Genomic DNA, 27,271 nt, shown 5'->3' on the forward strand with positions numbered 1-27,271 from the left:
GGGGATATATATGGTGATGGTGTGGTTTCAAAATTGGGTTGGACAAGTTTGGCTAAGGTAGTGATATATATGTGCATCAGATCTTCCAAGGATTGATGAGATTTAATCTAATCCTTGTAGAGTTGATTCTGCTCCAGGACAAGAGAATTGATGTGTTTGTTTTGATCCAATTGTTGGCTCTAGATCCTCTCTAACTGCTCTGTTGTAGCCTCAACTCGGTCATAAGGGGTTAGTTACATAGATATCAAGAAATAGTTGATACATTACACATTATTCATACCTATCAACAAAATTCCAACTTTGTCAAATAATTTAAACTCTAACTACTTTTATCACTAACCAACACATCCCTTTAAAGTAGGGGTGGATTTCTTTTTTAAATTTTTAATAATAATTTGAAATGAAGAATTAAAATAAAAACACGATTATTAAAAATAAACTACCGCGCTTCATCTTTCTCGTTTTTCATCAGTTGGGAATAGAAAATTCAAACTAAATACCAAAGTTGATCTTCATCTTCACTTCCAACATTCGATCAGAGAATCATGATAAGAAAAAGATACAAGATCATAATTGTTATCTAGCTGTGGAAGGTTTTGCAACTCCTCAACAATATATGGTTCTCATGTGCTTGTACCGGCATAGGGCACGGAATTTTGATCAATATCAGTCCGGATTGCATAAAATCCCGTCAACTCAATAAAAAAGGGTAGCAATTCACAATATGCTACTAAGATTGATCTTGCTTCATGAGACATCATCGGAGTCCTCAACAAATTATACAAATAAATTCTTCGATCTAGAAAATACAGCCTTGCTAATACCCAATGATTTCATTTTTTTCCCAAAAAGATAAGAAATAGTACCTGATCAACATTTAACCATGATGTGGCGCAATCCATGAAATGACCAAGAATTATAGAGAGAATTTCTTGATCTTTTTTAAGTATGAAGTCATCACGTCTACTAGACATATAATGGCCATATAGAGATTGAATATGCTCATCAAAAAATGAATTTGTTGTTGTGCACCTTAATACGCAGCATTTACCATAAAGCACTTTTTTCCGCAAGTAATAGAATATAACATTGATATGCTGCAAAAGTTAAATAGATAAAAAAAGATTACAAAATATGATTATAGTGAGAAAAGTATAAAACATTACTATATGAATCATTGTAATAAATAAAAGATAATATAAAATTGTAATAGAAGTATTATTATCAAATGAACGATTAAATGAATTCAACATTTACATACGGTTTATGTAAGACATCGTCTAATGGTGCGTAAATCATATAACCAAATCTTTTCTCGGACTAATTCAACATAAAAATCCAAAGATGTCCCTATCTTATCATGATCTTTCACATAAATCTTCCCCCTAAATCATGAAAATTTTAAGAAAAGTTAGTAACATTCGTTGATAGAAAGTAAATTTGATTATAGAAAATAATGACTTACTTTCTACATTTGTTAACTCCATCAAGCAACCATGTTTCAAATATATCATTTTTAGGATCTTCGTTATCAAAATCAGCAATAAGGGTAAATAGAGACATTCCCTTTACTGCATTTGAATTTGATATCATCTTTCCAGAACTACTTCCAACTTCATAATTAGGTAAATCGGTTACGGGATTGACTGACATTGGTAAAGCATCTGATTTATAAACACTTGGAGTGAGACCAATATCGAATGATGGAGCATCATCTAGTGTGATATTAACCGAGGGATTAGCTATCCTTTCTTTATCCTGTAATTAAGAGAACAAATGGTCAAAATATAAAATTATCACAAAAATATTTTTTTCCTCCAATCTGATTGTCTGGTATGCAACTCTTCGATAGCATCCAATTGACTTGGATTCAACTCATCTAAAAATTTACCAAAAGACTCTTGTATGACAGTGTACACATATAAGCATTTATTTAATTAGTCAAAAAAATTTGTATTAAATAAAACATAAATTCGATCCAATGAATTAAACATCGTACCTCTTGGTGACTGTCATTTGAAATTCTAACAGTCCCATCCACCCATGCACATCCATTAGTTTCATTTAAAAATGACGATTTGGGATGTTTATTTTCACAGTTGGTACTTATTTTGGTTTTTCCAGACGTTTCCCTTTGTTTGTTGTCCTTGGTCATCTCCGCCATTATATTGTTATCCTATGCTATAATTTAATGGAAATACTCATTCATCATGATAAACATAAAAAAGACAATTTTTTTTATACTGGTAGAAAGAAGTTGTATAACAAATACTGTTCTATAAAATAGAGATGTTAGCATTGCAAAATTAATGTCGTTAGGCAAGATAAAGGTTACTTTATCACTACAGTTATTTTATAAACATTGATTGATTGAAATGTCCAATTAAATTGCTCACCATGACTGCATAAAAGAATTTATAGAATTACCTTATCTCCATTAGATTTGTGTTGAGATGGATTTTGATTTTTGCTATTTGAAATCTCTTTCTTAGCAGACCATGTGTTGTCACCTTCAATCTGTTTCTTTAAAGGGGCAGAAACATTTGTATGAGCTTCCTGAGACAACATAGTAAATTGTTTAAAAGAAACAAGTAATACCGATTGCTAGAGTCATGAAAGGATGGATTTGAAAGTTGTAAGACATTTCAATAATAGCTTTTCTATATAGATTATCCATTAATATAAATGGATTAGAACATAAAAATTAAATGCTTTCACAACCTAATCAAAACCATAATCAGAATTGCATGAAAAAACAACCTGATCCTCATCTGAATAATCATCAGAAGCTTTAACTGCACTAGATACTTCAAACCATGGTCTTGATAACGAACTCATAATTTTATCCTGCAAAAATAAATCATAGAACTCAAAAATAAATCATAGAACTCATGTAACTTTACCTTTCCTACATCCAGCCTAAAAATTAACTTACACACTAAGCAGCTGATTAATTAACATTAGGAAATTAAAAAAACATATAATACAATTAACTAGCTATAAAAGATTTCCCAAAAAGGAATGAAGGACAGTAGGTTATGTTCAGCAGGTCATAATCACATCATGGATTTCTTGTGATGGTACTTCTTTCATCTTTCTAATCAGAAAGGAACAACAATAAAAGTTCAAAGTAGTAAAATCTTATATATTTTATAGTTGTTTTTATCTAATGTACTATTATACTACAACAAAACTACATGGTAAAGGAAGTTCGATTGATTATTGTGAAAAATGAACATAGCGCAATTAGAAGCATTAATGGATCTTAAGTGAATTCCTAAATGGTGCCATCATGTAATACTACTAATGTGACTAATATAAAGTAATATCTTGTGATTCTCCACGATTATTTTATTTTATGATTTGAAAGAGGAGCATGCAAAGAATGTATGAAATTCAAAGAGGCGCATACCTTGCTATTGTCCTTCACTCCCCAAGCTTTTCCTAAGTATCTTAACTCAGTTCTGATTTCTGCCATATATCCATAAAAATGGGCTTGTAATGAAGTTATATGAATCCCCAACCCTCTTACTTCAGTTGCAAGATCTATTACACGGTCATTTAACAAATGTGAATTTATATTCCGTCTCATCCTCATTTGATTGCGAAAACTCTCCTTCACTACTTGATTCAAAGGGGAAACTATCATTACTTGCCATCATGTCCAACTCAAACTGGGGATTCTCATAATAGTTTGCATTATTAAAACCATATGCAATTTCCTTCCCTTTATTAAATAACCTTTGTAAATCAAACAATTCCTTCTCCGCCATTGTAGCTGTTATGTTCCTCACTTTTAACTAGTTGAAATTGGAATAAGAAAGAGTCAATCCAACTTAAATTTTTTAAATACAAAATAAACTATTTAATACAAAAACTAATATTTAAAAATACTTAATAAATGGGATGGAAGGCTGAATATTTCTCTTTGTAACTCTTTCATGTGCGGTTTTCCAATAGAACACCAGTTAAGTATTCTAGGGACTGTTCTTCCCATCCTTCTAGCGAATTTACCATCTACTGCACCACAACATTCATAAAACCATACCTGCAATGTTATTGGACAACCGAATATGCTACATTTTGTTGGAAACCCCGAATGGACATAACCGCCTCTGTGGGACTTACCGGTGTATTTTTCTTTCATTGACTTAAATGTGCAATCAAATGCAACCTTCCCCCAAGGAAAAACATTCCAATATGGACTATCGACTATATGAAAATGAAAATCATGAATGCTTTGGTTTGGTTGGTTTGATAGCAAATATTGATGCAAAAAAAAATAAGAACGCAAGTTTAATTGCATCCGCATCACAATCCCAACACTTATTTTTAAAACACTCAAAAACTGATAGTTTAGTCACCTTTTCTAAACCACCAAAATATATTTTTTAAACGTTAGAGACTCGGGAGATGCATGAATATTTTCAACTTTCCCCACACATTGCAAGCCAACCACTAATGCAAACTGTTCAATTCTAAATTTTATCCTAACCCCACTCACATTGACCCACATTTCATCTTCATTATTTTGCTTAACCTCCCGCAATAGTAAAGCATGCAAAATCTTAGGTTGGACAACAATGCTATCTAATTTTAGAAAATGACCAAAACAAGTTTTTCAAAACAAAGATAATTGAGATGTAGATAACAATTGTTTTATAAAATGAATAACATTAACTGTTATGGTTGTTGTCACGCAACATGAATAGAAATGCTCGGGCTTAATCAGGTAATCCCATTCTTGTAATTCACCAAAAAACTATTACGTAGACAAATAAAAAATATTATATGAATATCAAATTTAAATTAAATGATTGTCTAACCCTTAATTCTTCTTTTTTCCTCGGGATCCACTGCTTGCGCTCGTTCACTAACAATATATTAGGAGAACTAGTGTTTTTCTTACTTTCTCTACTTTTCAAATTTGAATTTGGAGCGACAATATATCTCCGTTTTTTTAAAAAGCACCCGATATCCTTATCTGTTTCTAGGGGTGGGCACGGTTCGGTTAACCGGTCCAGTAAGTAAAACAATTAACCGAACCGTTATCTTCAGTTTTTTAAACACGTAAACCAAAACCGATCTAGATGAATCGGTTAACCATTAATTTCGGTTAGGTTTTTCGGTTAACGGTTTTTAACCATTTCACACTGGTTAACCAAAAATCAACGGTTAACCATAATTTTTACCCAAACCTAAATTTTTAAACAATATTAAAATACACCTAATTTCAAAAATTCAAACGAAACGAATTCATATAAAAGTTCAGAATTCAAACATAAACATCAAACTAAAAAACAATCCACAAGTTTACATTTAAAACATAAATAAATATAAAAAATATTTCGTCAAAGTACTTATTACAACATTAATTCATCGAATCTTTTCAATCATCCTATTCATCACATCTTCTCGATCATCTGAGCTTCACAATTGACATGAAGAAAAAGATAATATGGAGAAACAGTCAATTTGCGAGCAATTTAGACAAAAATCGAAAGACTAAATTGATTTCCTCAAAAATCAATTGAACAATCATAAAGCTTGAAATGGCTCAAATTAAATAGCAAGACTAGAGTACTTCTCCAATTACATGAAAAGTACAAACATTATACCAGCTGCAGAATTAGGAGCGGCCTCTTGCCAAATAAATTGGCAGGGGAAGGCTTGCCCCCAGTACACCATTGTGGTGGGACCCCTCCCCGGACCCTCGCTCAGCGGGGACGCGTAGTGCGACCGGGCCGCCTTTTTTTTTTTTTTATACATAACCTCCCTACTATCTGAGTATCAGAGTTAAATTGATGCCAATAGACTTGTCAATCCACTAACATAACAACTATCAAATGCAATTGCAAGCACACCACAACAATCCAAGTATCAGATGCCAACAGACTTATCAATTCCAGTAACATAAGAGCTATTAAATGCAATTGCAAGCACACCATAACAATGAGATAGGAATAATTAATTGTTAAAAGTGATTAGAATCAACAAGCATTGATAAAAGAAAACTATAAGAGTTAGCACTATTTTAAGCACTATTTTCCAAAGTGATTTCAAAGTTTACTTTCAAGATCACATTAACTATGTGGTGGCCCCAATATTTCCTAAAGGCAAAGAAAAAATTTGAGAAGCTCTCTTAGAAACAAAAGTAGACCAGCAATATTAAGCATAATTGAAGCTCAGTAACACGAGTAACCATCAAAATCTAATCAAGTGTAACAATGTAGATGTGGATGAACTGGTATATCAAGCTACTATTACATGCTTTACAAAAATCGAAAGACTAAATTGATTTCCTAAAAAATGAGGTATATGTATATGATAAAAGTCAGAAACGTTTCTTACCTTGAAGATGTGATACGAAGCGAGATCGGAAGACGTTCGATGGTGCTGCGAGCGGTCAGCGGTGCTGTCTAAGGCGTGCGTTCGGTGGTGCGGCGTGCGGTCGGAGGTGCGGCGTGCGGTCGGAGGTGCGGCGTGCGTTCGGTGGTGTGTGCGGCGTGCGTGCGGTCGGATCGTGGTGCGTGCGGCGAAGAACGAAGCAAGAGAAGAACAAAGGTTTGAGTTGCGGCGGGAGGATGAAGCGATAAGAGAGAAGACAAACGAATGAGGGTTTTTAATTTTTAGACATTTTAGTCTTTAGGTAGGTCAGTTTTTGGGCAAAACGGTAGTGTTTTATGTTTAAAGATTTACATGTGTTTTATGTAATTAAATAAAATTTATATTTTTAAATATATATATTAAACGGTTAACCGTTAACCGTGGTTTTTATACACTTTAAACCGAAAACCGAACCAGACTATTTTTTCAACCCTAAAAGAAAATCGTCGGTTCGATTAACCACATTTTTTGGTTCGGTTTATCGGTTTCTGGTTTGACCGGTTTTTTTGCCCACCCCTATCTGTTTCATTCTACTAATTTTCTTTGAAATTGGAGTATTTGGAAGAATAATACTTACTCTTTTCACCATATTTGTTAAAAAAATAAATAATTAGGATTAATCAATTGACAATTCCTTTTAAAGAAATAATGTTTCAACTAATGAATAATAATGCTAAAAAATAACTTGAATCACTAAAATCTTGAGTTAATTCTGGTTATAAAAATGAGTATCAGATTATTGATCATTCTTTGAAAGAAATAATGTTATCTTTGAAAGAAATAATGTTACAGCTAATACATATTAATGCTACAAACCAAACATACAATCTACAAATGACCAAGCAAAAAAAGAACTAATAGAAAAGGAATAGTCATTGATCAAAGTTTGAAAACTATTTTAGAATTAGTATTAGATTATTGAGTTTTCCTTTTTTTTTATTATCTCCTAACTAATGAAAGTTTATCTTTTGTTTTAGCAGCTAAAGTGAACTTCATATGAAATACAGAATGAACTTATGATTTCTAAAGTCATGTAGTATTTGATTATTTGTATCAGATTTCAATTAAAACATGGCAAGAAAAGCATATCGAGATAAAAAAAAAAGGATTACTGCTTTAAATGAGACAATAAAGATTTATCACCTATTTTAGCAGTTAATATGAACTTCAATTGAAATGCAGAAACAAATTTATGATTTCTAAAATTATATAGTATTAGGAAAAAAACAAACTAAAATGTAGTTCACTTAAAATTTAAGCAGGGTAAGAAAAGTATACTGAAAACGTATATTCAGAATGATGAAGAATACAAATAGAACCTTTTCCAAATTTTGATTCAACAAAGTATGTAATTTTTGAAACAAAATCTACAAAGTCAAATAGATAAAAAAGTTACAGCAATAGGTTTTCTTAAAAAACAACACTAAAAAAACAAAGAATATAATGAAAAAACGCAAAAAAGAGGAATACCAAAACAAGCAAACCAAGCAGCAAAATGGTAAAAAAAAAACACAGAAAAAACCTTTCTTAAAAAAAGCATAAGCTATGGAAATTTTAGTTAAAAAATGGTTGAAAAGACCCAAACAAATGAAAAACTCCAATTTCATCTAAAAATCAGGTGAGTTTTTTTTTTTTGACTAAAATAAATCAGGTGAGTTAAAAATAGAATAATAAATTCAAAATTCAACTATTACAGTCTGCAACTTGTAAAATCATAATACAAGAAAATAAAAGTTTCGACATATCAGAATTTAGCAGAAGAACAATCTTAAACGGAAAAACGAAAAAATAGTAAATTGAACAATACATAAAATACCTTTCTAAAAAAATAAGATCGGGAATGAAGATTTTATATATAAAAAAAAAGATGCTGCAGAAACCCAAAAAAAATGAAAAACTCCATTTCATGTGAAAATTAGGTGAGTTAAAAATAGAACAAAATCAAAATTCAGGAATTGCAGTCTGCAACTGTAAAATTATAAAGCAAGAAAACAAAAGTTTAGTCATACCAGAATTTAGCAAAAGAACAATCATGAAGGGGAAAAACAGAAAATTGAAAAAGACAGAAAATAACTTTTTTTAAAAAAAGAGCATCAGCCATGGAAATTTTATAAAACAAAAAGTAGTTGCAGAAACCCAGGAAAATGACAAACTCCAAATTCATCTGAAATTCAGGTGAGGTAAACAGAACAACGAAACCAAAATTCAGCTATTACAGTCTGCAAATGTAAAATCATAAAGCAAGAAAAAAAAGTGTCAACCATGGAAATTTTATAGAAACAACAACTATAGAGACATAGGAAAACCAAAAACTATAATTTCATCTGAAATGCAGGTAAAAAAAATAGAATAACAACCCAAAGTTCATCATCACAGATTGCAACTGTAAAATCATAAAACAAAAAAAATAAAATAAAAGCCCCGACATACCAGAAATGAGCAGAAAAATAATCTTGAATGGGAATTCCAGTAAATTGAAGAAGACGGTTGTCTGTTTCTGAAATTGATATGTCTAAATCATAACTACAAACACAAATTTGCAAGAAAAACGCAGAAAATGAAGAACTGAGATGCTTCCCAAAATAAAAAGGAAAACCAAAAATGCAGAAGATGTGAAGAAACGACAATAAGATAGTGGCTAACGTGAATCTAGGGTTAATGATGGATTTGATTCACGTGAATATAGGATTAACGATGGATTTAATTTAAAATAAATTAATTAATTAAATTAACAATAACTGCTAGTTTGACAAAATAATAAATAATTATATTCAAATCTGATATTTTAATATCAGAAACCAATCTCTGATAAAAAAAAAACTAAAAAAACAACATGTTTAATTGTAATAAAAAATCTAAAAATGAGTTCCTGTGTAATTTCTTCTAAAATTAGGCCGTTAGAGTTTTGAGCCGATCCTCTCCAATGCTTAGGGCATCTCCAATGGCACTCTAAATTTAGAGTGCCTTTGGTTTTTCCAACTCCAGTGGAGCTGGAACACCTTGCTGCAAAGATGCAGCAAGGCGAAATAATCTTTTTTTTTTTAATTTAATTGTTTTATAAATTAATGTTTAGTTTTGTATAATGTTTTTTTTATAGTATTTGTTTTTATTTCAAATATTAATTTTATGTATATTTATTTTTTATATATGTATATTTATTATTTAGGTATTATTTTTTTAGAAATATTCATGTTATTTAATTTTTAATTATAGTGTTATTTGATTTTTTATTGTGTTGTACATTTAAATATTAAATTATAATTATAAAAAAACTAAATACTAGATAAATTATAAAAACATTTAAATATTACACGAATCATAAAATCATTACACGAATTATAAAAACATGATAAATATTAATAAATGGATATATTTTGAATAATAATATAAAGAATATAAATGTTGTGTTTATTAAAAAAAATTGTTATGTGAAAAATGAATATAATAATAATAAAAGTTTTAAAGAGTGGGTAAAATAGAGTAGATGGTTGGAGGCAACTCTATATTTAAAGATAGAATAGAGAAAAATGAAGATAAAATAGACTAAATAGAAAACACTGTTGGAGATGGCCTTATAATTAGAGAAGGGCCTAGCCCCATTTGTCCGGGCCAGGCTGGGATGGGCTGGCACCGTTCTGATTAGATGGATGTTGCAATTGATCAGGTCGCCATTGAACGCAGTTGATGCGATGCAGCCGGCATCAACGAGAATCTAAAACACAACCGAAAATGGACGAACTAGCTCATCCCGAAAAAGGGGAATTTGTATTTCATGAGCTTAAACCCTAGAACTGATCCCGCAGATTTCAGTCCCCAAAAGTTCAAAACCTCCACTTGTAAATGGGGATAGTGAATATCTAAGTTCGTCAATGGCTTCCAGTGGATACTCAAAATGGTTGACAGCCACAATAGCAGTAGCTCTTGCTGCTGCGTTTTCTGCCTCCACAGCCATCTCTTTGTATATTTGCAGGAAGAAATCAAAAAAATTGAGCTTGAAAGTTGAAGAGCTTGAGAGTTCCCTCTATTCGTCCTTAAAAAAATGCATTGCCGAGCGGCAAGGTCGCATCAGAGCCCAAAAGGTACTGCCTTTTCCCAATTTTTATCTACAATGTTTAATTAGTTAATGATTATACACTGTTATTATAATCTTAGGAACTAAGGGATGCTTTAGCACAATCCAATTCTGAGCCGTTGGAGGAGACTTGTTATCCCATGACACCTATAGGTTTTGTTCAGTCTTGCTTCTCTACCAGGTAAATCAAAGTACCAGCGATCAATTGTAAACGTTAATGATGTTTTACTGCTTGATTGTGTTTGGCTCTTTCTAACTTCTACGTAACAAATGATGTTTGTAAGAATTAAAGAGACCGAAAATTACTAAAGGATTCAATTATCAAAACTGAAACTAAGATGAATGAACAACAAATAAAATAAAATTGTATTTGAAAAGATGAATGAACTTTGGATTGAAAACTGAAACTAAGAGAATAAGTAAGAATTGTAAAATGAGTTTGAGTTTTGCTTTGGTGTCTTGAGTTCTTGAGTTGTACAGAGTTCATCGTGATTTCTTTCTTTTATAGACATAGGAGGTAACTTCCTGCTTCTTTCCATGTTCTCCACCATATTGAGTAACCTCCACGTTGACTTTTACTATGGATTGATACGTACACTTTCTGATTTTTCATGCTTTTTAATTGGCTCACAAAAACACATTAAAATATTAAATGGCCCTTGGTTTCCCTGAGCTACACTATAGGAAGTAGGTTTCCCACGAGGTACACTATATGGTTTCCCCTAAGGTACACTATAGCAAGTTGGTTTCCCCTATGGTACACTATATCGTTTCCCTAAGGTACACTGTAGGAAGTTGGTTTTCCTTAAGGTACACTATATCCCGAGGTTCACTCTAGGAAATCCTAAGTGAACGATGTACTAGGAAAATATGAAAAGTTTCCCGAAATGAAAAGTTTCCTAAACAGGCCTTTTAAGAAAAAGTTTCCTAAAATGTTCTTTTAAGAAAAAGTTTTCTAAAAAGAAAAGTTTATCCCGTGAAGTGAGTAAACCAGAGTATACAATAAGAAAACTTTATTTTTGGCGCAAACAGATTGTAAGCTTGAAACTAGGAAGTATTGGCTAATTCTGGAGTACATTCAAGGAACAAAAATCAATTAAAAGATTATATTTTTTATTTGTTCTCTGAATTCATGAATTACAATGGTCCCAAATACCAAGTTTGTATTTATGTTCCTCTGCAAATATGTTCACTTTTATTGGATCAATGTCAAGTGAACATGGTTCTAGCTAGGGGTGAAATTTATACTTTTATTGAATCAGTCTTTAGTATTTACTGGAAGCAAGTTTATGTGGTTGATCTTCACATGGCTATACAGGAATGGGACGCCAAGGCAACCTTTACTTGTACCTCTTGCTAGGGCGTGTTTAATCTTCAATTCTTCTCGGGTTCCTCAAGCTTCCCTTGAGGGTCTCTCTGAATATTCTCATTGCTGGATTATATATGTATTTCACTTGAATACAGACTTGCAGAAGTTATGGAAACATCCATCTAGATCAAAGTTCAAAGCAAAGGTAGGTGGTGCATTGTGTTGTTTTGCATTGTTTCTTATCCAAAAGTCAAAAGCATTTACATAATCTTTGCTGGATGAATAGGTTAGAGTACCAAGACTCAAAGGTGGGAAAATGGGAGTCTTCGCTACACGAACTCCTCATCGTCCATGTCCAATTGGGCTTACAGTTGCTAAGGTTGGACTCTCTTGTATACAAAATATAAGATAAAGTAGTATCAAACTGGTCTTTAAGTTGGTAATGAAGATAAAAGAGGTCAAAACTAAAGCTCACATGTTGATACCTTATTAGACTAACTATTGATGTTGAAGAAAAGCGAAATGGTTTGACATCACTGTTAATAAATATACTGTCTGTCCGACTATAGGTGGAGGCGGTAGAAGGAAATGTGGTTCTTCTCTCTGGTGTAGATCTGGTTGATGGGACTGTAAGTTCTAGCTGCATTGAGCATGTTCTATGATAAATTCATTTGTGTGCGGTTTTAATTTTCTTTTGTGTTGAATTTTATCATAGCCAATACTCGACATCAAACCGTATCTATCGTATTGTGATAGCATTGAAGGAGCAGCAGTGCCAAAGTGGGTAATGGTAATAATCTCATGCAGTTCTAGCATTGATGTTTGTCTTAAGATGCAATAAACAATTTGTGATCCAACAACGGATATGATTTTCGTTTTGAACAGGAGGACAATATGTTCACAGTAGCTTCTGTTAGTTTTTCTGAAGGCTTCTCTTCCTCGCTTGCCGATTGTTGGCAAATAGCAGTAAGTGTTTTCCTATCTGTGCGAAATATTGGCATTTGGTGTTCTTTGAAAAATGATGATTTAGTAAGAACGGAATGCAACTGCGTCTAACCATTTCCATGTGCAAATCATCTCTCTCTCAAACATTTAAGCAGTTATAACCTGTTTGGCTCTTTTGTGGAAATGCGGACTATGATATTGATTTGAGTGCGCTGACTTCTGAGGATTCGATTATCAAAACGATACCGACCTTGTAGAAATGATCGAAGAACAAAATAAAATAAAATTGTACTAAAGAACTTAAGTGAACTTGAACTTGAATTAAAATAAAAATTACAGCTAGGGCAATGACTGAGAAAATTAAATTAGTGAAGTCTAAAGATAATTTGCTAGAGTTTTGCTTGAGCGTGTGTTGAGTCCTCTTTTCATCGTGATTTCTTCTTTTTATAAACGTTGGTGGTAACTTCCTGTTTCTTCTACTAAGTCGCGTTCTCCACCTTCCGTCTTTAGTAACTGCTCCACTTTAACTTCCACGATGGATTGATTTTGACACCTTTCCATGAGCTTCTCTCTAAGTTTCCCTGGTTTCTCTTGTGGTTCACTCTAGGAAGTTGGTTTCCCCTGGGATACACTCTAGGAAGTTGGATTCCCATGAGGTTTTTCCCCTCGTTTCCCTTGAGGTTCACTCAAAGAAGTTGGTTTCCTCTAGTTCCTTTTAAGATAGGTTCATTCTAAGTGAACGGTGCACCAGGATAAAAAAAAAAAAGGTTTCTTAAACAGTTAAAAGAGAAAGTTTGCTTTAGGAAAGTTCCTAAAAGGAAAAGTTTCACCCATGCAAAGTGTACATAAGATATACATTAGGAACCTTCAAAAAACAAAAGATATACATTAGGAAAACTTTATTTTTGGTGCACACATAACTATTTTACAATTATCATGTCTTCTAATATATTATCTGTATAAGATTTCATTTTTATATGTTGGTGTTGAACCTGTAATTGCATTGTTTTACAGGGAAAGAAGTCGATGTACGCATCACCAGACGAGTTCCAATGCTTGATCAAGCAGGTGCTTTCGTGGGATATCCGATCATTATCTCAAAGGAACCAACCTCATGATCCAGCTTCGAACAAGGTAAATGGGAAAGCTTCAAATGGTTTTGCAGAATCTGACTGCGACCATGATGAGCTTGATTCTATCCATGAAAGAGACGAGGTCTATTCTGATAATGTAATTTATCATCTAATATTGGAAGGAGTGGATGTTTCATACAAAATCAACTGCAATGGCAATGTAATTGTAGAGAAAGCCATAGTTTCACCTGCGGTTGATCGAAATGGGAATCAGAATCGAATTAGTTACTCGACATGGAGAGACAAGACAAACTCAGTTGATTGATTCTTTCTTAATATAAGCTCACATTTATGCCTCATGAAGTTGAACAAGAATAACAAAGTAATTACGTTGGAGTAGAATTAGTTACTTTGAAAAATGTTTGCCAAAGGGTTTTCATACATTAAGGAGCCTCTACACTTGATCAAATCATCCGGTTGGACTGTTAAATCGCTGATGAGTTTGTGTCGTGTTGTCGGGCTGTGTACATAATTGTCAGCTCTAGTGACATAAGATCCCAAGAGTTTGGTGCTACCAACAAGCTCGATTATGCCTAATTTATTATTAACTTCATCAACTATCTGTTGTTTGGTAAAGCCTATGCTTGCTTTGTTTTTGACAAAGTAAGCTACTTTATCAATTTTCACCATTGGATTAATTTTATACTTCATCATCTAATGGTGAAAACACACAAAGTAATGGTACTTTGTCAAAAACAAAGTAACCATAGAAGGCACATCTGTTGTCCTATTAAATCTTAAAATGTTAGTTTCAGTTCATTTTATTTAAATAAATGCTCGAATTTTGTCCAAAAAAAAATCAATATTTTAGTATAATTCTCAATCTTTTGCGGTTACCTATTTGGTTCAATATATTATTTCTAGGATCGGCTTATATTCCTAATACAACTAGTCGAAAACCCGTGCGATGCATGGGATGCGAAATTTTTATATAATTTAGATAAATAAATAAATTAACATATTTATTTTTAAGTAGTTTTATATTATGCTATGAGAAATTTGTATATTATGTATATTTGAAATTAATATATATTTTTTTATTGATAATTCAAATCAATTTTGAAAATAATTGATTAATTTTTTTATGGAATTTTAACTAAAGGTGAATGATTTATTTATTTTTACAAAATTCAATGAGTTATACTTTTTAGTAATTTTAATATATTTTTATATTTTCTTACAACTGCAATTCTATAAAACAATAATAATAAAATAGGAGATTAATTAAGAAATATATTAGAATTATAATAAAAAAACCAAAAATTGAATTAAACGACAATTAAAATTAAATATTATATCTATGATATAAAAGAATTACAATCTATGTTAAACAAAAATCGAATTAAACTATAATTAAAATTAAATATTATATCTACGATACAAAAGAATACGATACAAAAGAATTACAATCTATGTTCAAATGAAAGCAACATCAATATTATGCTATAAACTATTATCATCAATACTTTTCTAATATTGTACATGAAGAAACTTTATCAATTTTATATGTTACATATAAAAAAATAAAATTCATAAAAATTAGTCACAAATTCATATTGTTGATAATCATTTTGCTTGATGGAATTTCATGATCACCAAGTATTCGAATTCAATTATTCATTATGCTACAATAACCCAATATATCCATTTGAATCAGCTTAAGATGATGATTTGTCCTATTTTTTATCTCGTAATATTTCATCAAGACATTCAATCAATTTGTTCTTCATTCTTTCACGGTATAAAATATCAGTCACACTCGCATATATCACTTATTTGACTTTATTAATATTTTCTAATAATTATATATTCTTGGATTTCGTAAGCAAGAAAAACAAACAAAAGAATAGAAAACAAAAATGAATGGACAAAAAAGATAATTAGGAGAGAACTATCTTCCTTTCGTTTTTTTCGAAAATAAAAGAGAATGTAAGATATAAGCATATAAAGAGGAGAGTGGAAATATTTTTTGCCCATTAATTAAATTTTTTATTTTTTTATTAATGAAGTATTAAGTGAATAAATTAATTTTAGTTAAATAGAATTAAATTTCAATTATAACCACTCAGTACAGAAAAAAAAAACGTTTTATAATTAATATGTGAATTTGATTCTATTAATTAGAATTATTATGCTCAACATTTGAGAATTTGAAGAGATTCAAATAATAATATTTTTTAATTAATATTTTCCAACAACTTGTCTTATGCTCATGTTTCATTTTCATCTGTTAAAAACTCTTGAAATATTAACAATTTTGTACAAACCACAATATAATAATTAAAAACTATATAACCAATGTTGTAAAAACAATTATCTTAATATCTCATAATTAATGTAAATTTTTTGGATTTTGGATTTTGAGCATCAAAATTTATTTTTATTTACCTTCATTTTGAATTCGTATCTGGCATAATCCAAATTTTTCAAAAATAAACATCTTATCAAATGTATTAGACACTTACAATCTCTTTGTCGAGAGAACTGTGAAAAGATAACTCCTTGATAATAATAATAATAATAATAATAATGATATAATATAATTTATAATTAAAATAAATTTAATTGTAAGTATAATATTTTAATAACTCTTCAATATTTCCTTCAATATGTCTCAAACTTCAATGAACAACTATTGTATGAAACTTTATATCTATTTGTATCAAAATGCATGAAAATAAAAAATACAATCCATATCGGTTAGATAAACCCAAACTAAAAAACTGAGTGGATTTCAACAAATTCTGAATTAGAAAAATTAATTTAACTTCAATTAAAGCTAACAATTGAGTTCATATAAAGTCGAAAATCTAAATTTTAGTTAGACTTAACAATCGAAATAATAACACCTAGCAACATATACTAAAAAAGAATCCAAATATACAAAATATTTAGTTTATTCATTTTGAAAAATAAAAGACAATAAAAAGAAAACATGGATAAGGTAGCGAGAGGTATGGAACTTGGGTAGCGACAGAAGTGGAATTTCATTTCTCAAATATGAAACTATAACAACTATTGTTCAATAAAAATAAAAAAAACAACACAATTGAGAACAAAAATAACTATAACATATGAAAAAATCGAATAATTACCTTGAGAAACATAAGAATTTTTTGTAATTTTTGACACCTTTGTGTTTCCGATTTTAGTTGTCCATGAATCTTCTATTTCTATTGGATTTCTTCAATTGGAGATATCAGTTTGGAAAAAAAAAGACAAATAAAAAAGAAAGTGTGGATAAGGTAGCGAGAGGTATAGACAGGGCCGTCTCAAACTTTTTGAGGCCCATGTGCTAATTTATTTTATCAAACTCTTAATATTTAATAGATTTTTATATTAAGAAAAATATATAAAAAAATGAATGAATGGTAAAATTGTGAATTTTGAATTGTTGAATATCTAAATCACATATGCGCTCAATATAGTGAAACGGTGTAAATAAATCTTATTACATTATATTATTATTTTTTCAATTTAAGCTAATATCTATATTTGACTAAGCACGTTTTAAATTTTGGGGCCCTTATAATTCTGAGGCCCTGTGCGGAAGGGCTCCTTGCACACCTCATCTACTCCCCTGGGTATAGAACCTGGGTAACGGCAAAAATGGATCTGAAAGATGAAACTATAACAACTATTGTTTAATAAAAATATAACAATACAATTGAGAACAAAATAACTACAACATATGAAAAAAAAATCGAATAATTACCTTCAGAAACCAATGAATATAATGGTGGAATACTATCTATCAAGCTTTATATAGAAGTTTATTTGTGGCTTTTGGATTTCCTTTGTTTTGTGTTTTTTCATCTTCCTGTAACTCTTACTTTGTTTTATTATTTTAATTAATGGGCTAGTAATTGTTTAATATATTATAAATATAAATCTGTTATTTTTAATTAATTAAATCTTTTTAATTTTGATTTTTTTACTATGTTGACAACTCATCAAAAAGGTCTCTAAAACACTTATCCTCATTTTTCTCTGTTTCCGCTATTATATATAGTATAGATAGATGACACTATCATGCACCCAACATGCATTTCAATACTAATCACACAATCTAAAAGAGAGAAAAAAAACATGCTTAGCAAAACAATTAATATCAGTAATTTGAAGAGCATTGCTATTTTTCGCCAACATCAATTTAAATGCTAATTATACTTGTCTGAAAGAGCAAATTCACTTGCTCATTAAGGTGCATCTGAAAATTTCTAAATTAACCAAATAGTTTCAATATACTTCAATTAAACTACACCCATTCATGGGTCAAAAATGAAAAATTAGGCTGAGTTTATACAGATTGTTAACCACAACCACTATAAGCTTTCCACTAAAAAAACCATGATTAGCAAAAATGTGTTTGCTTCAGTTTTAAAAGTATTTACAATTCAAATAAGTTAATAATAAAAGAGATACTGAAACATCATGATGACATATAACCTTTATAAAATTAAATATAATTAATTAGTTATATAACTCTCAAATCAGAGGCCGAGACCCCCAAAACGAAGTGCCGAGGCCCTGTGGCCTCCTCGAAAGAGAAATCATGCTCTTTTAGAGAGGTTAAATTGCTTCGACGTAGACCTATTCATGGGTTGGGCCAGACTGGACCTAACCGGGTTTGATATGTAATTAGTTTGTTCAAGCCCAGCCCAACCCATACTAAATTTGCATCGGGCTCGGGCCAGGGTGGGCCAGATTAAGGGAACTGATTCCCAAACCCAGCCCAACCCGCCCAGCTAATTTATTTTACATTTAAAAAAATAAATAATTAAAAAATTAAATTATGATTAGTATAAAATAACAATCAGCAATTTAATTAAATATAGATTTTTTTTTATATTTCTTATAATGTTTCATAAAATATTAACAGTATGCAAGATTCTATTTTGTATTTTAAAAGAAAATGTATGTGTTGTACATGGTGTATCATATACATTATATTTTATTGGGTTATACTCTCTAACAAATTTTAATATATCAAATATTAATTACTTTTTCAATAAAATAATGATAAAAACATAATATATAATATAAGAGCGGACCAGACCGGACTGGACTTGGGATTTTTAGGTAAATCTCAAGCCCAACCCATTACATGTGCGGGCTTGAACGGGTCTGAGCCGGGTCGGGCTAAACATAAAATATACATGTCCAAACCCAATCCATAAAAGGCGGGCTGGGCGGGCTGGTGGACTCTTGAACAGGTGTATTTGTAAGTAAAAATACATGTTTTATGAAGAAATAAGTGCATGTTGTGAGAAATTCAAACTTCAAATCACCATAAGACATTCAACTTCAAACAAAGGATATTGACTTGTACCTGTCACTCAATTCTTGTGTTCTGGAGCCACAATTTTGATCTGCTTCACAGCTCTGTTGATTATCATCTACTTCATCAGCCTCTAAGAAAAAAAAAAAATTATACAACTTTACAACCTTAACCAGGAACACAGAAAAAGAAAGAAAGTCGAGATAATTACACTAAGTGATAGATAATTAAACTAAGTGATAGATATTTACACTAAAAGTCGAGATAACTAGACTAAGTCTAAGATAATTAAGTCCAGATAATTACACTAAGTAAGTGATAGATAATTACACTATAAGTCGAGATAACTAGACTAAGTGATAGATAATTACACTAAGTCCAGATAATTACAGAATCCTGGAAGGAAAAGGATACTTACATAATCCTATTTAAGCAATTATTTTACAGAAAGGAATCTCTTCAAATCTCGACCCATCCCTTGTTCGATCTTTTACAATGGAGAAGCTTGTTTACGATTTGGTTGATCTTGCGATGAAGACAGCATATACCGATGGTTCAGAGGACAGATGCGTCAAAGCACTCTCAAAGCTTTACCATATTCCGGTTACCAATAAACTCATCAGCACCACCAACATCGGCAGCATGGTCGATTCTCTCGATTCAAATCCCCTGATAAACCAAGCGATTAGAGATTGTGCTGATCGTGTTTTGACGAAATGGAAACGCCAACTGTATAGCCGATCAGACCTTCAAAACCCTAATATCGCTAATCAGAATCCAAAGGCGAAGACACGAAAAGTTGTTTCGCATCCTCCGCCTCCAAAGAAGAAACTCCTCACTAAACTTGTACAGAAACATAAGGCGACTAACTTGAAGCAGCCTCAGCCTCCTCCAAAGCAACTTAATGTTGATTCTTTCCGCAACAACATGAGGCAACAAATTTTTGAGGGTTTGAATTTGGTATTCAAAGAAGAAAGAGATGGGAAGAAACTGAGTTCGTGCGATCCAATTGGAGTTGCGACGGCGGTCGAGTCTACATTGTATCAGAATTGGGGGATTGCAAATAACAAATACAGGCCACTGCTCTATCACTTGAATAACCCAACAAATCCAGATTTTAAGAGAAAGATTCTGATTGGAGAATTGAAGGAGGAAACAATAGCAACGCTGAAACCAGAGGATATGGTGAGCAATAGGATTTGGAGAACCCAAATCCAAAGTCTATAGTAGCTTTTGTGGGGAGGGAAGGGAAGGAAAGGGATGAGTAGCTTTTCAAATTTTTGATCGATTATAGTAGCTTTTTTAAATTGACATTTATTCATATAGGATTATAAATGTCAATTTCAGTTTTCATATAAATGTCTATATATATAAAAGACATCTGTTTAGTCATAATATTATTATTAGGGTAATTAATTTATTAGTTCCTATATTTTGACAAAACATACTGTTTAGTTCCTGTATTTTCAAAAACACATGGTAAAGTCACTAACGTTTTTCTCGTTGAACTATTTAGTCCCTAACGTTTTTCTCGGTGAACTGTTTAGTCTCTAACGTTTTTCTCAGTGAACTGTTAAGTCCTTGTCGTCAGGGGCGGAGCCAGAGGGGGCGGGAAGGGTCGGCCGACCCTCCGGCCCGCCGAAACACCCCTGAAAGGGGTGGTTTCAGAAGCTCCGCCCCTTAAGTTGCCATGGCTGGGAGCCCCTCCAGCCATGGCCAAGGAAGAAGAAGATGGGGCTAAGCCCCATCTTTTGTAAGACAAAATTCTAACTGTCTCTAAAATTCACATCTCAATTCCCAATCCTAAATCTAAAGATTACCAGAACAAAGAAAACTTGAGGGAGATTAAAGAAAGAAATGAACACTCGGGAGATTAAAGAAAGAAATGAATAAAACTGGTTTTTCCGGTGTTCAAGGAAGAAGACGCATATGAGAGAGAGGGGCTGGGTTTCTTCCTTTTATCTACTAAGTTTCTCTTGTTTTATATTATTCTTTTATTTTATTTTTTTTGGTAGGATTATATCATTCTTTTATGTATTCTAAAAACTACTTTTTTTTATTATTTCTAATTGTTTGTATTCTACTAACTTTTAATTAGTAATTTATACTGTGGCTTCTTTTTTTCTTTCTTTTTTTTGTTTACATGGTTGTTTTTGAGGAATTTTGTCTACATGATTTATTTATTTTTTAATGCAAAAAGTATAATTAAGCCCTTAAATTTTGAAGATTAAATCCCTGATTATTTATTTTTCTATATTGAGCCCTTGATCATTGATCCTATTATGGATTAGGTGTCAGGGGTAAAATTGCACCATTTTAAACATTAGGGGTAAAATCGCTCAGTACCCGAAACGTTATGCTCTTTATAAAATGATGTAAACTTATTTTTAATGTTTTAATTTAAGATCAATTTTACTTTCACATTATCAAAATTTTGAAATTTTTGTTTACTACTAATTAAAGTATTGAGTCATTGTTAAAAAAAAATTCTTCATGTAGTAAAGCCCCTCCGAACTTCCAACCCTGGCTCCGCCACTGCTTGTCGTTCGACTCTCATGAAGATTTTGTTAGTCAATTTGGATTTGTGTTCTTCTTTTCCTTTATTTTCCTTTCCTTTATTTTCCTTTCCTTTAAACTCTAATGCATTTGAAATCAACTTTGAGTGTTCTTCTTCTTGATTTTCTTTTTAATCGTTCAAATTCGTAAGCATTGGGTCTGTTCTTTTTCTTGTTCTCCATACAAATAGCTTATTCTTTTAAATTGGATTTCCTCTTCTGAAGTTTGAAGGTAAATAGTAAAGGGTAATTTAGTCATTTCTGAAGTCATAAACGGTAAAAAATCTAACAAAAAGACGGAATGACTAAATAGTTCACTGAGTAAAAGATTAGGGACCTTTCCATATGTTTTTGAAAATATAGGGACTAAACAGTGTGTTTTGTCAAAATATAGGGACTAATAAATTAATTACCCTTATTATTATTATTATTATTATTGCTGGAAACTTATACTGCGAATAAAGAAACATAACATCATTCTGAATACAAGAAGAAATAGAAGAAGGATAATCTTTGGCTTAATACATCATTTGCCCCCTGAACTTGTTCAAAATGGTTGATTGGCCCCTTGAACTTTCAAAATGTGTAGATAGCCCTTTGAACTTGCATAAAACATTCAGTTAGCTCCCTCAACTTGCGTAAAATGTAATCAATTAATCATTCTATTGTAAAAAAGTAAGTCAAATGCGGAAGATATGTTACATGTGTTTTAGAATGTTGTTACATATTTCACAAAATAGATTAAAATATGTTAAAAAGGAATTTCTTACTTATTCAACTATAAAACATTCTCTTCTCTAATATTATAATCGCATACTCCAAGTTTGGTCGTTTTACTTTTTTAAGATGCGTGCAATATATCTTCCGCATTTAACTTACTTTTTTACAACCGAATGATTAATTGATTATATTTTATGCAAGTTCAGGGGGCTATCAAGACACTTTAAAAGTTCAGGGGGCCAATCAACCATTTTAGACAAGTTCAGGGGGCAAATGATGTATTAAGCCATAATCTTTTATAAGAATTTCCATATGAGAGACAGTCCGTGCCCAAGCAACTAAATTTAATGTCAGATGAGAGTAGAATTAAATTAGCCTTCTATATTATATGATTGGTGAATTGCTTTTAGGTTTAATATGCTACTGTCTTTGAACTAGATCTGTTCATGGGTTGGATCGGGTCCGGCTCGGGCCCGGCTTATGAATAAAAACTCGGGTCAAATACATGAATATCATAATTAAGTACAAAATTACAACTAAGTCATATCACCAAACTTAATTCTTAATATGTCATTATTTTCTATATATTATGATTTTACACCATAATTTAAAAAATCTAGACTCTAATTCATAAATCATAAACCCTAAAAAATATATTCTAGACTTCTAATTTATAAATTCTAATCCTTAAAATATACTAAAAGTACTGATTTTATTAGTTTGACATAATCCAAAATTATGACTTGACATAGTTGTAAATAGTTTTTAGAATATGAATTTCTGTGTAATTTTCCCTAAAAAGTCCTATCCAAACCTAGCCCAACCCGTATTAAATAATCATCGGGCTCGGACCGGGCTGGGCTGGATTAGAGAACCTTAATCCCAGGCCCAGCCCAGGCCCGCTCATACTAATGTTTTATATATGTATAAATCTCAATCATTTCCACTTAAATAAATTAACAATACTATAAAAGAAGCTGGAAATTAAAAATATTAATTGAGCTGCAAATTTAAAGATGATCTGAAAGGTAGGGAGGCGACTGACAATGTTAGAAAAGAAAGAGATGAGATATTAGACTAAATTGAAATAGGTTTTACGTGTATTATATATTATTGATAAAATTAAATATGAATAAATTTTATAAATGGTTATTAATAAGTTTTATAAGAGCTGTTAGGCCACTACTGTTTTATGTTTGAGCTTTTTTTTATCAATGTTTTATATCTGAGCTTTATTAATAAAATACAATCATATAAATCCTAACTTATAAAGTGTAATTTTTATAAAAGAAAAAAACTTATAGAGTGTAAAAATATATAAATAAAATATCAATACGTATGTTGCGGGCCGGGTCGGGCTGAAACGGGCTTTTATAATAGATCCCAAACCCAACCCATAAATTAATGGGTATGTTCGGGCTTGGGCCGGGCCGGGTTAAATAAAAATCTAGCTTGACCAAGCCCGTCTCATTGTCTATGGGTCTGGACGGACCATCGGGTTTGTGAGACGGGACAAACTGGCTTAACAATAAAGATTTTAGATGATTTAACAACTTCATATATTACAAACATTAAATGAGTGTGTGCATTAAATGAGTGTATGTTTTAAACATTTCAAAATTTTAAGAGCTTTTTAGGACGTGAACATTGGTTCATTCTTATAGAATATGTAACTTACACTACGGGGACATCTGTACTCATAATTATTCATGATATGTTTTGGCTCATGTGAATTAATGATTGAGATAGATGTGATTAACTAATTTGACCAAAACTTTTAACTAAAAGACCAAACTGATACATAAAATTCATTTTGGACATATTTAACCTTATGGATCAATTCGATACTTTATCCATGAAATGTGGATGAAAAAAATATTTGATAACAGATATAAATGTAAATGTCAAACATTGGCAAATATCATCCATCAAATGAGATTATTCTTCAACAGAACAGTCAGTTGAGTTATTTATCATATGTAATGCAAACAAAAGAATTTCTCATCCTCTACTAATGAGATTATTTTTCAACAGAACAAGACATTTTATACATAGTGATTTTAGCTTTCCGATTTAGTTCAAATGGGTGGACGTGCCGGAGTGGTTATCGGGCATGACTAGAAATCATGTGGGCTCTGCCCGCGCAGGCTCGAATCCTGCAGTTCACGTTTTTTTTTTTGTCTTTTAATTTCTTCGTCCAAATGCTCCGCCCTTTTGCCCTCAAAGCCTGTCTTCCACTGGTACTCTTAACTATCTAGATGGTCTCAAACAGACTAATTAAATTCATTTAAAAAAAGATACTATATATTATGACATAAATATTATATTAATTTAAATTTTATAATATTTTCAAAGACATGATCGAGCTGGCATATGCTAGCATGCCTTAATTCCATGATGGCTATGATTGATCTTAACAACCTTATTCTCAACAATAATTGGTCATATATGTTGAATGTCGCCAGCCAAATTGACATATTTTGCAGGGATACTAGTATATTATTATGGGTGATAATATTAAGTGTTGTTAATTATCGAATTAAAATAAAATGACTCAATTTTAACCCGGTCTAAAAACACAGTGTTATAGCTAATCATGTTTATTCAAACCTTGTATTTACGAGTTAGGCGTAGTTTTACTATATATACTAATATTACTATTTACGAGTCAAAATATAGAAAGATATATAGTAATACCTTTAAATATTTATGTCGTTTTCGGATTAATATATTAATTTTGACCATTCAAAAATTCAATCTAAAATCTATTTAACAAACCTTTAACTCGCAAGAATTATGTGGGATTTGTGTAATGCATGTAATTTTGCGTAAGAATATAAAAGTTTAATTCATCTTTGTAGATCATGTTATAATTTTATTTCATCTATTAACTTAAATAAAGTGACATATAATATTTTTAATTATTCTTATCGTTTTATATTAATCTAACAATGATTCATTACCTATTTAATAAAACATCAGCAACCTATTAAATTTATATTGAGTTTGCAATGTATTGTCAGCTTGCATATAAAAACAGCTTCATATATATCAATATTCTAAGAAATGTTCTATAAAAATATCTCTTACACGTGAATCAATGTTATTCAAGATCAGGAAGACTCATGAGAACCGTCCAATCTGAAATAGGGAATATTTCCTAAAGATGCGAACGCTTCTGGCCACATGAATATCTACACATCATCGGTGCATAATGAGAAACGGTTACACAAAGAATATTGGGTACATGACAGAGCGTGCCGCTTGACACCATAACTGTCTGAAGGCCTTAGATCCAATAAAATAATGACAACATGGCAGCACGCTTGCTATATGGCAGGGTGCACCATCTGACGTCATAACAATCTGAAGATTGCAGAACCAACTGAAGACTGACATGTGTCCGATGAGTTATTACTCCACATTCTCAGAATTATGATATTTACTTCTGACAGCTACTATAAATAGATAAGGTAATGTAAATATCATAGTTACAAATATTCCCAGGGCCAGCCCTGGGCTATGAAATGAGGGGCGCCCGCCCAGGGCCCATAACGATAAGGGGCCAAAAAAAATTATAGTGTATTTATAAAATATTTTTATAGTGTATATATAAATACAGAGATGAATATGTAATATTAAAATTAATTGGTTCAGTTGGTAGGAGGAGTTACCCATAAATTTCATTTTAACTTGAGGTTGAGGGTTCGAACCCCTTTCTCTCTATTTTTTAATTACTTTAAAATATTTTTTCCTCCCCCACCTTATTTGATCACTATAAATATATTTTTTTCCCCATTTATTGAGGTTGAGGGTTTGAACCTCTTTCTTTCCATTTTTTAATTACTTTCAAATATTTGTTTCCTCCCTCACCTTATTTTATCACTATCAAATATATTTTTTCCATTTATTTTCTGTAATGAATTGTTACTATAATTTCATGTTTTCTTAAATCTAGATTATCAATTTATATATTGGTTTAAAAAATAACCATTTAATTTTTTTCCCATCATTATTATTATCCAATTTTAATTTTTTTTTCTTAAATTTAAACATCAATTCATTTTCAAAAAAAAAATTAAATATCAATATATATATATATAGATAATAATATATAATAATATATTTATTTACTTCTTGTAATTTTATATGACACATATACTTGTTATTTTAGTACACAAATAATTCTAGTTAGTATACTCTGCACTACTAATTTAGCTTTCATATAGAAAATATTGCAATCTTAAACATAACGTTTACGAGTTGGTGTAATTTCAAACCTAGTTGATTAAAAATGAGTTTTTTCCCATTAACATTAAAAATGAGTTATTTTCATATTGAGTGACCAGAACGGTGGAGGTTGAAGTGAGGATAAAACAATAAATTACACATAAAAGACCTCATTTTCATGAATTAAACTTAAAAATGTACCAATTGATAAACGTTAGGCTTAAAATTGCACTATTTTGTATATGAGTGCTAATTGCTCTCTCCTAATAACCATATGACTAAATTAATACCTTATTTCTTGTAATAAAAAAAATCATTCAGCCTCCAATTAAAAAAAAGTAAAATGTATATATTAGGGGCCCAAATTTATCATCTCGCCCCAGACCTCTAAAAGGTCAGGAACGGCCCTGAATATTCCTATCGTCTTCAACCCCTTTTCAATATATGCTAATTTAAATATCAGAACGGATTCACCGGACAATGTTATTTCCGTTTTAGATCATCAAAAAAATTCATTAGAATTAGCATAGTAATCTTGTAGAATCACACCTGTGATTTAGAGGGTGTTTGTTTCAGCTTTTCGGATGAGCGTTTAGCGTTTCACTCCAAACCGCAGGAAATATAGCGTTTGGTTAGGTT

The 27,271-nt window shown here is 31.2% G+C and overlaps 2 protein-coding genes and 1 non-coding gene across 6 annotated transcripts; 2 read left to right on the forward strand and 1 right to left on the reverse strand.

Moving 5' to 3' along the window:
- Positions 1 to 359: 359 nt before the first annotated feature.
- Positions 360 to 6,636, reverse strand: LOC136202400 (uncharacterized). 4 transcript variants are annotated; one of them, XM_065992988.1, is made up of 7 exons: positions 6,352 to 6,635; positions 3,413 to 3,800; positions 2,761 to 2,847; positions 2,428 to 2,556; positions 1,466 to 1,758; positions 1,262 to 1,385; positions 364 to 1,097 (listed from the first exon to the last, which is right to left on the reverse strand). In XM_065992988.1, the coding sequence occupies exons 2-6, from the start codon at positions 3,647 to 3,649 to the stop codon at positions 1,265 to 1,267; spliced, it is 867 nt and encodes a 288-aa protein (XP_065849060.1). In that variant the 5' UTR covers positions 3,650 to 3,800; positions 6,352 to 6,635; the 3' UTR covers positions 364 to 1,097; positions 1,262 to 1,264. The 4 variants fall into 4 exon arrangements, with proteins under 4 accessions (XP_065849061.1, XP_065849060.1, XP_065849059.1 ...); XM_065992987.1 differs by having other exon boundaries at positions 3,413 to 5,423; XM_065992986.1 differs by having other exon boundaries at positions 3,413 to 5,428.
- A 3,381-nt stretch (positions 6,637 to 10,017) lies between these two features.
- Positions 10,018 to 14,403, forward strand: LOC136204128 (uncharacterized). Its single transcript, XM_065995330.1, has 8 exons — positions 10,018 to 10,466; positions 10,540 to 10,640; positions 11,778 to 11,973; positions 12,055 to 12,147; positions 12,338 to 12,397; positions 12,484 to 12,558; positions 12,654 to 12,734; positions 13,728 to 14,403. Exons 1-8 carry the CDS (start codon positions 10,257 to 10,259, stop codon positions 14,109 to 14,111), a joined length of 1,200 nt encoding a protein of 399 aa, XP_065851402.1. The 5' UTR covers positions 10,018 to 10,256; the 3' UTR covers positions 14,112 to 14,403.
- Positions 14,404 to 24,488: 10,085 nt separating this feature from the next.
- On the forward strand, positions 24,489 to 24,570 carry TRNAS-AGA (transfer RNA serine (anticodon AGA)). Its single transcript has one exon. It is a non-coding gene; the product is annotated as a tRNA-Ser (tRNA).
- Positions 24,571 to 27,271: the final 2,701 nt, after the last annotated feature.

The sequence above is a fragment of the Euphorbia lathyris genome, chromosome 8 (genome assembly GCF_963576675.1).
Source record: "Euphorbia lathyris chromosome 8, ddEupLath1.1, whole genome shotgun sequence".
NCBI classification, from domain to species: Eukaryota; Viridiplantae; Streptophyta; class Magnoliopsida; order Malpighiales; family Euphorbiaceae; genus Euphorbia; species Euphorbia lathyris.

Coding starts and splice junctions, on each gene's coding strand:
- LOC136204128 (XM_065995330.1), top strand. CDS start 10,257: ATGGCTTCCAGTGGATACTCAAAATGGTTGACAGCCACAATAGCAGTA. Junction 10,641..11,777: donor CAGTCTTGCTTCTCTACCAG/GTAAATCAAAGT, acceptor ATGGCTATACAG/GAATGGGACGCCAAGGCAAC. Junction 12,559..12,653: donor CAGTGCCAAAGTGGGTAATG/GTAATAATCTCA, acceptor CGTTTTGAACAG/GAGGACAATATGTTCACAGT.
- LOC136202400 (XM_065992988.1), bottom strand. CDS start 3,649: ATGATAGTTTCCCCTTTGAATCAAGTAGTGAAGGAGAGTTTTCGCAAT. Junction 1,759..2,427: donor ACAAATCTAATGGAGATAAG/GTAATTCTATAA, acceptor TCTTAATTACAG/GATAAAGAAAGGATAGCTAA. Junction 1,386..1,465: donor GGAGTTAACAAATGTAGAAA/GTAAGTCATTAT, acceptor TTCATGATTTAG/GGGGAAGATTTATGTGAAAG.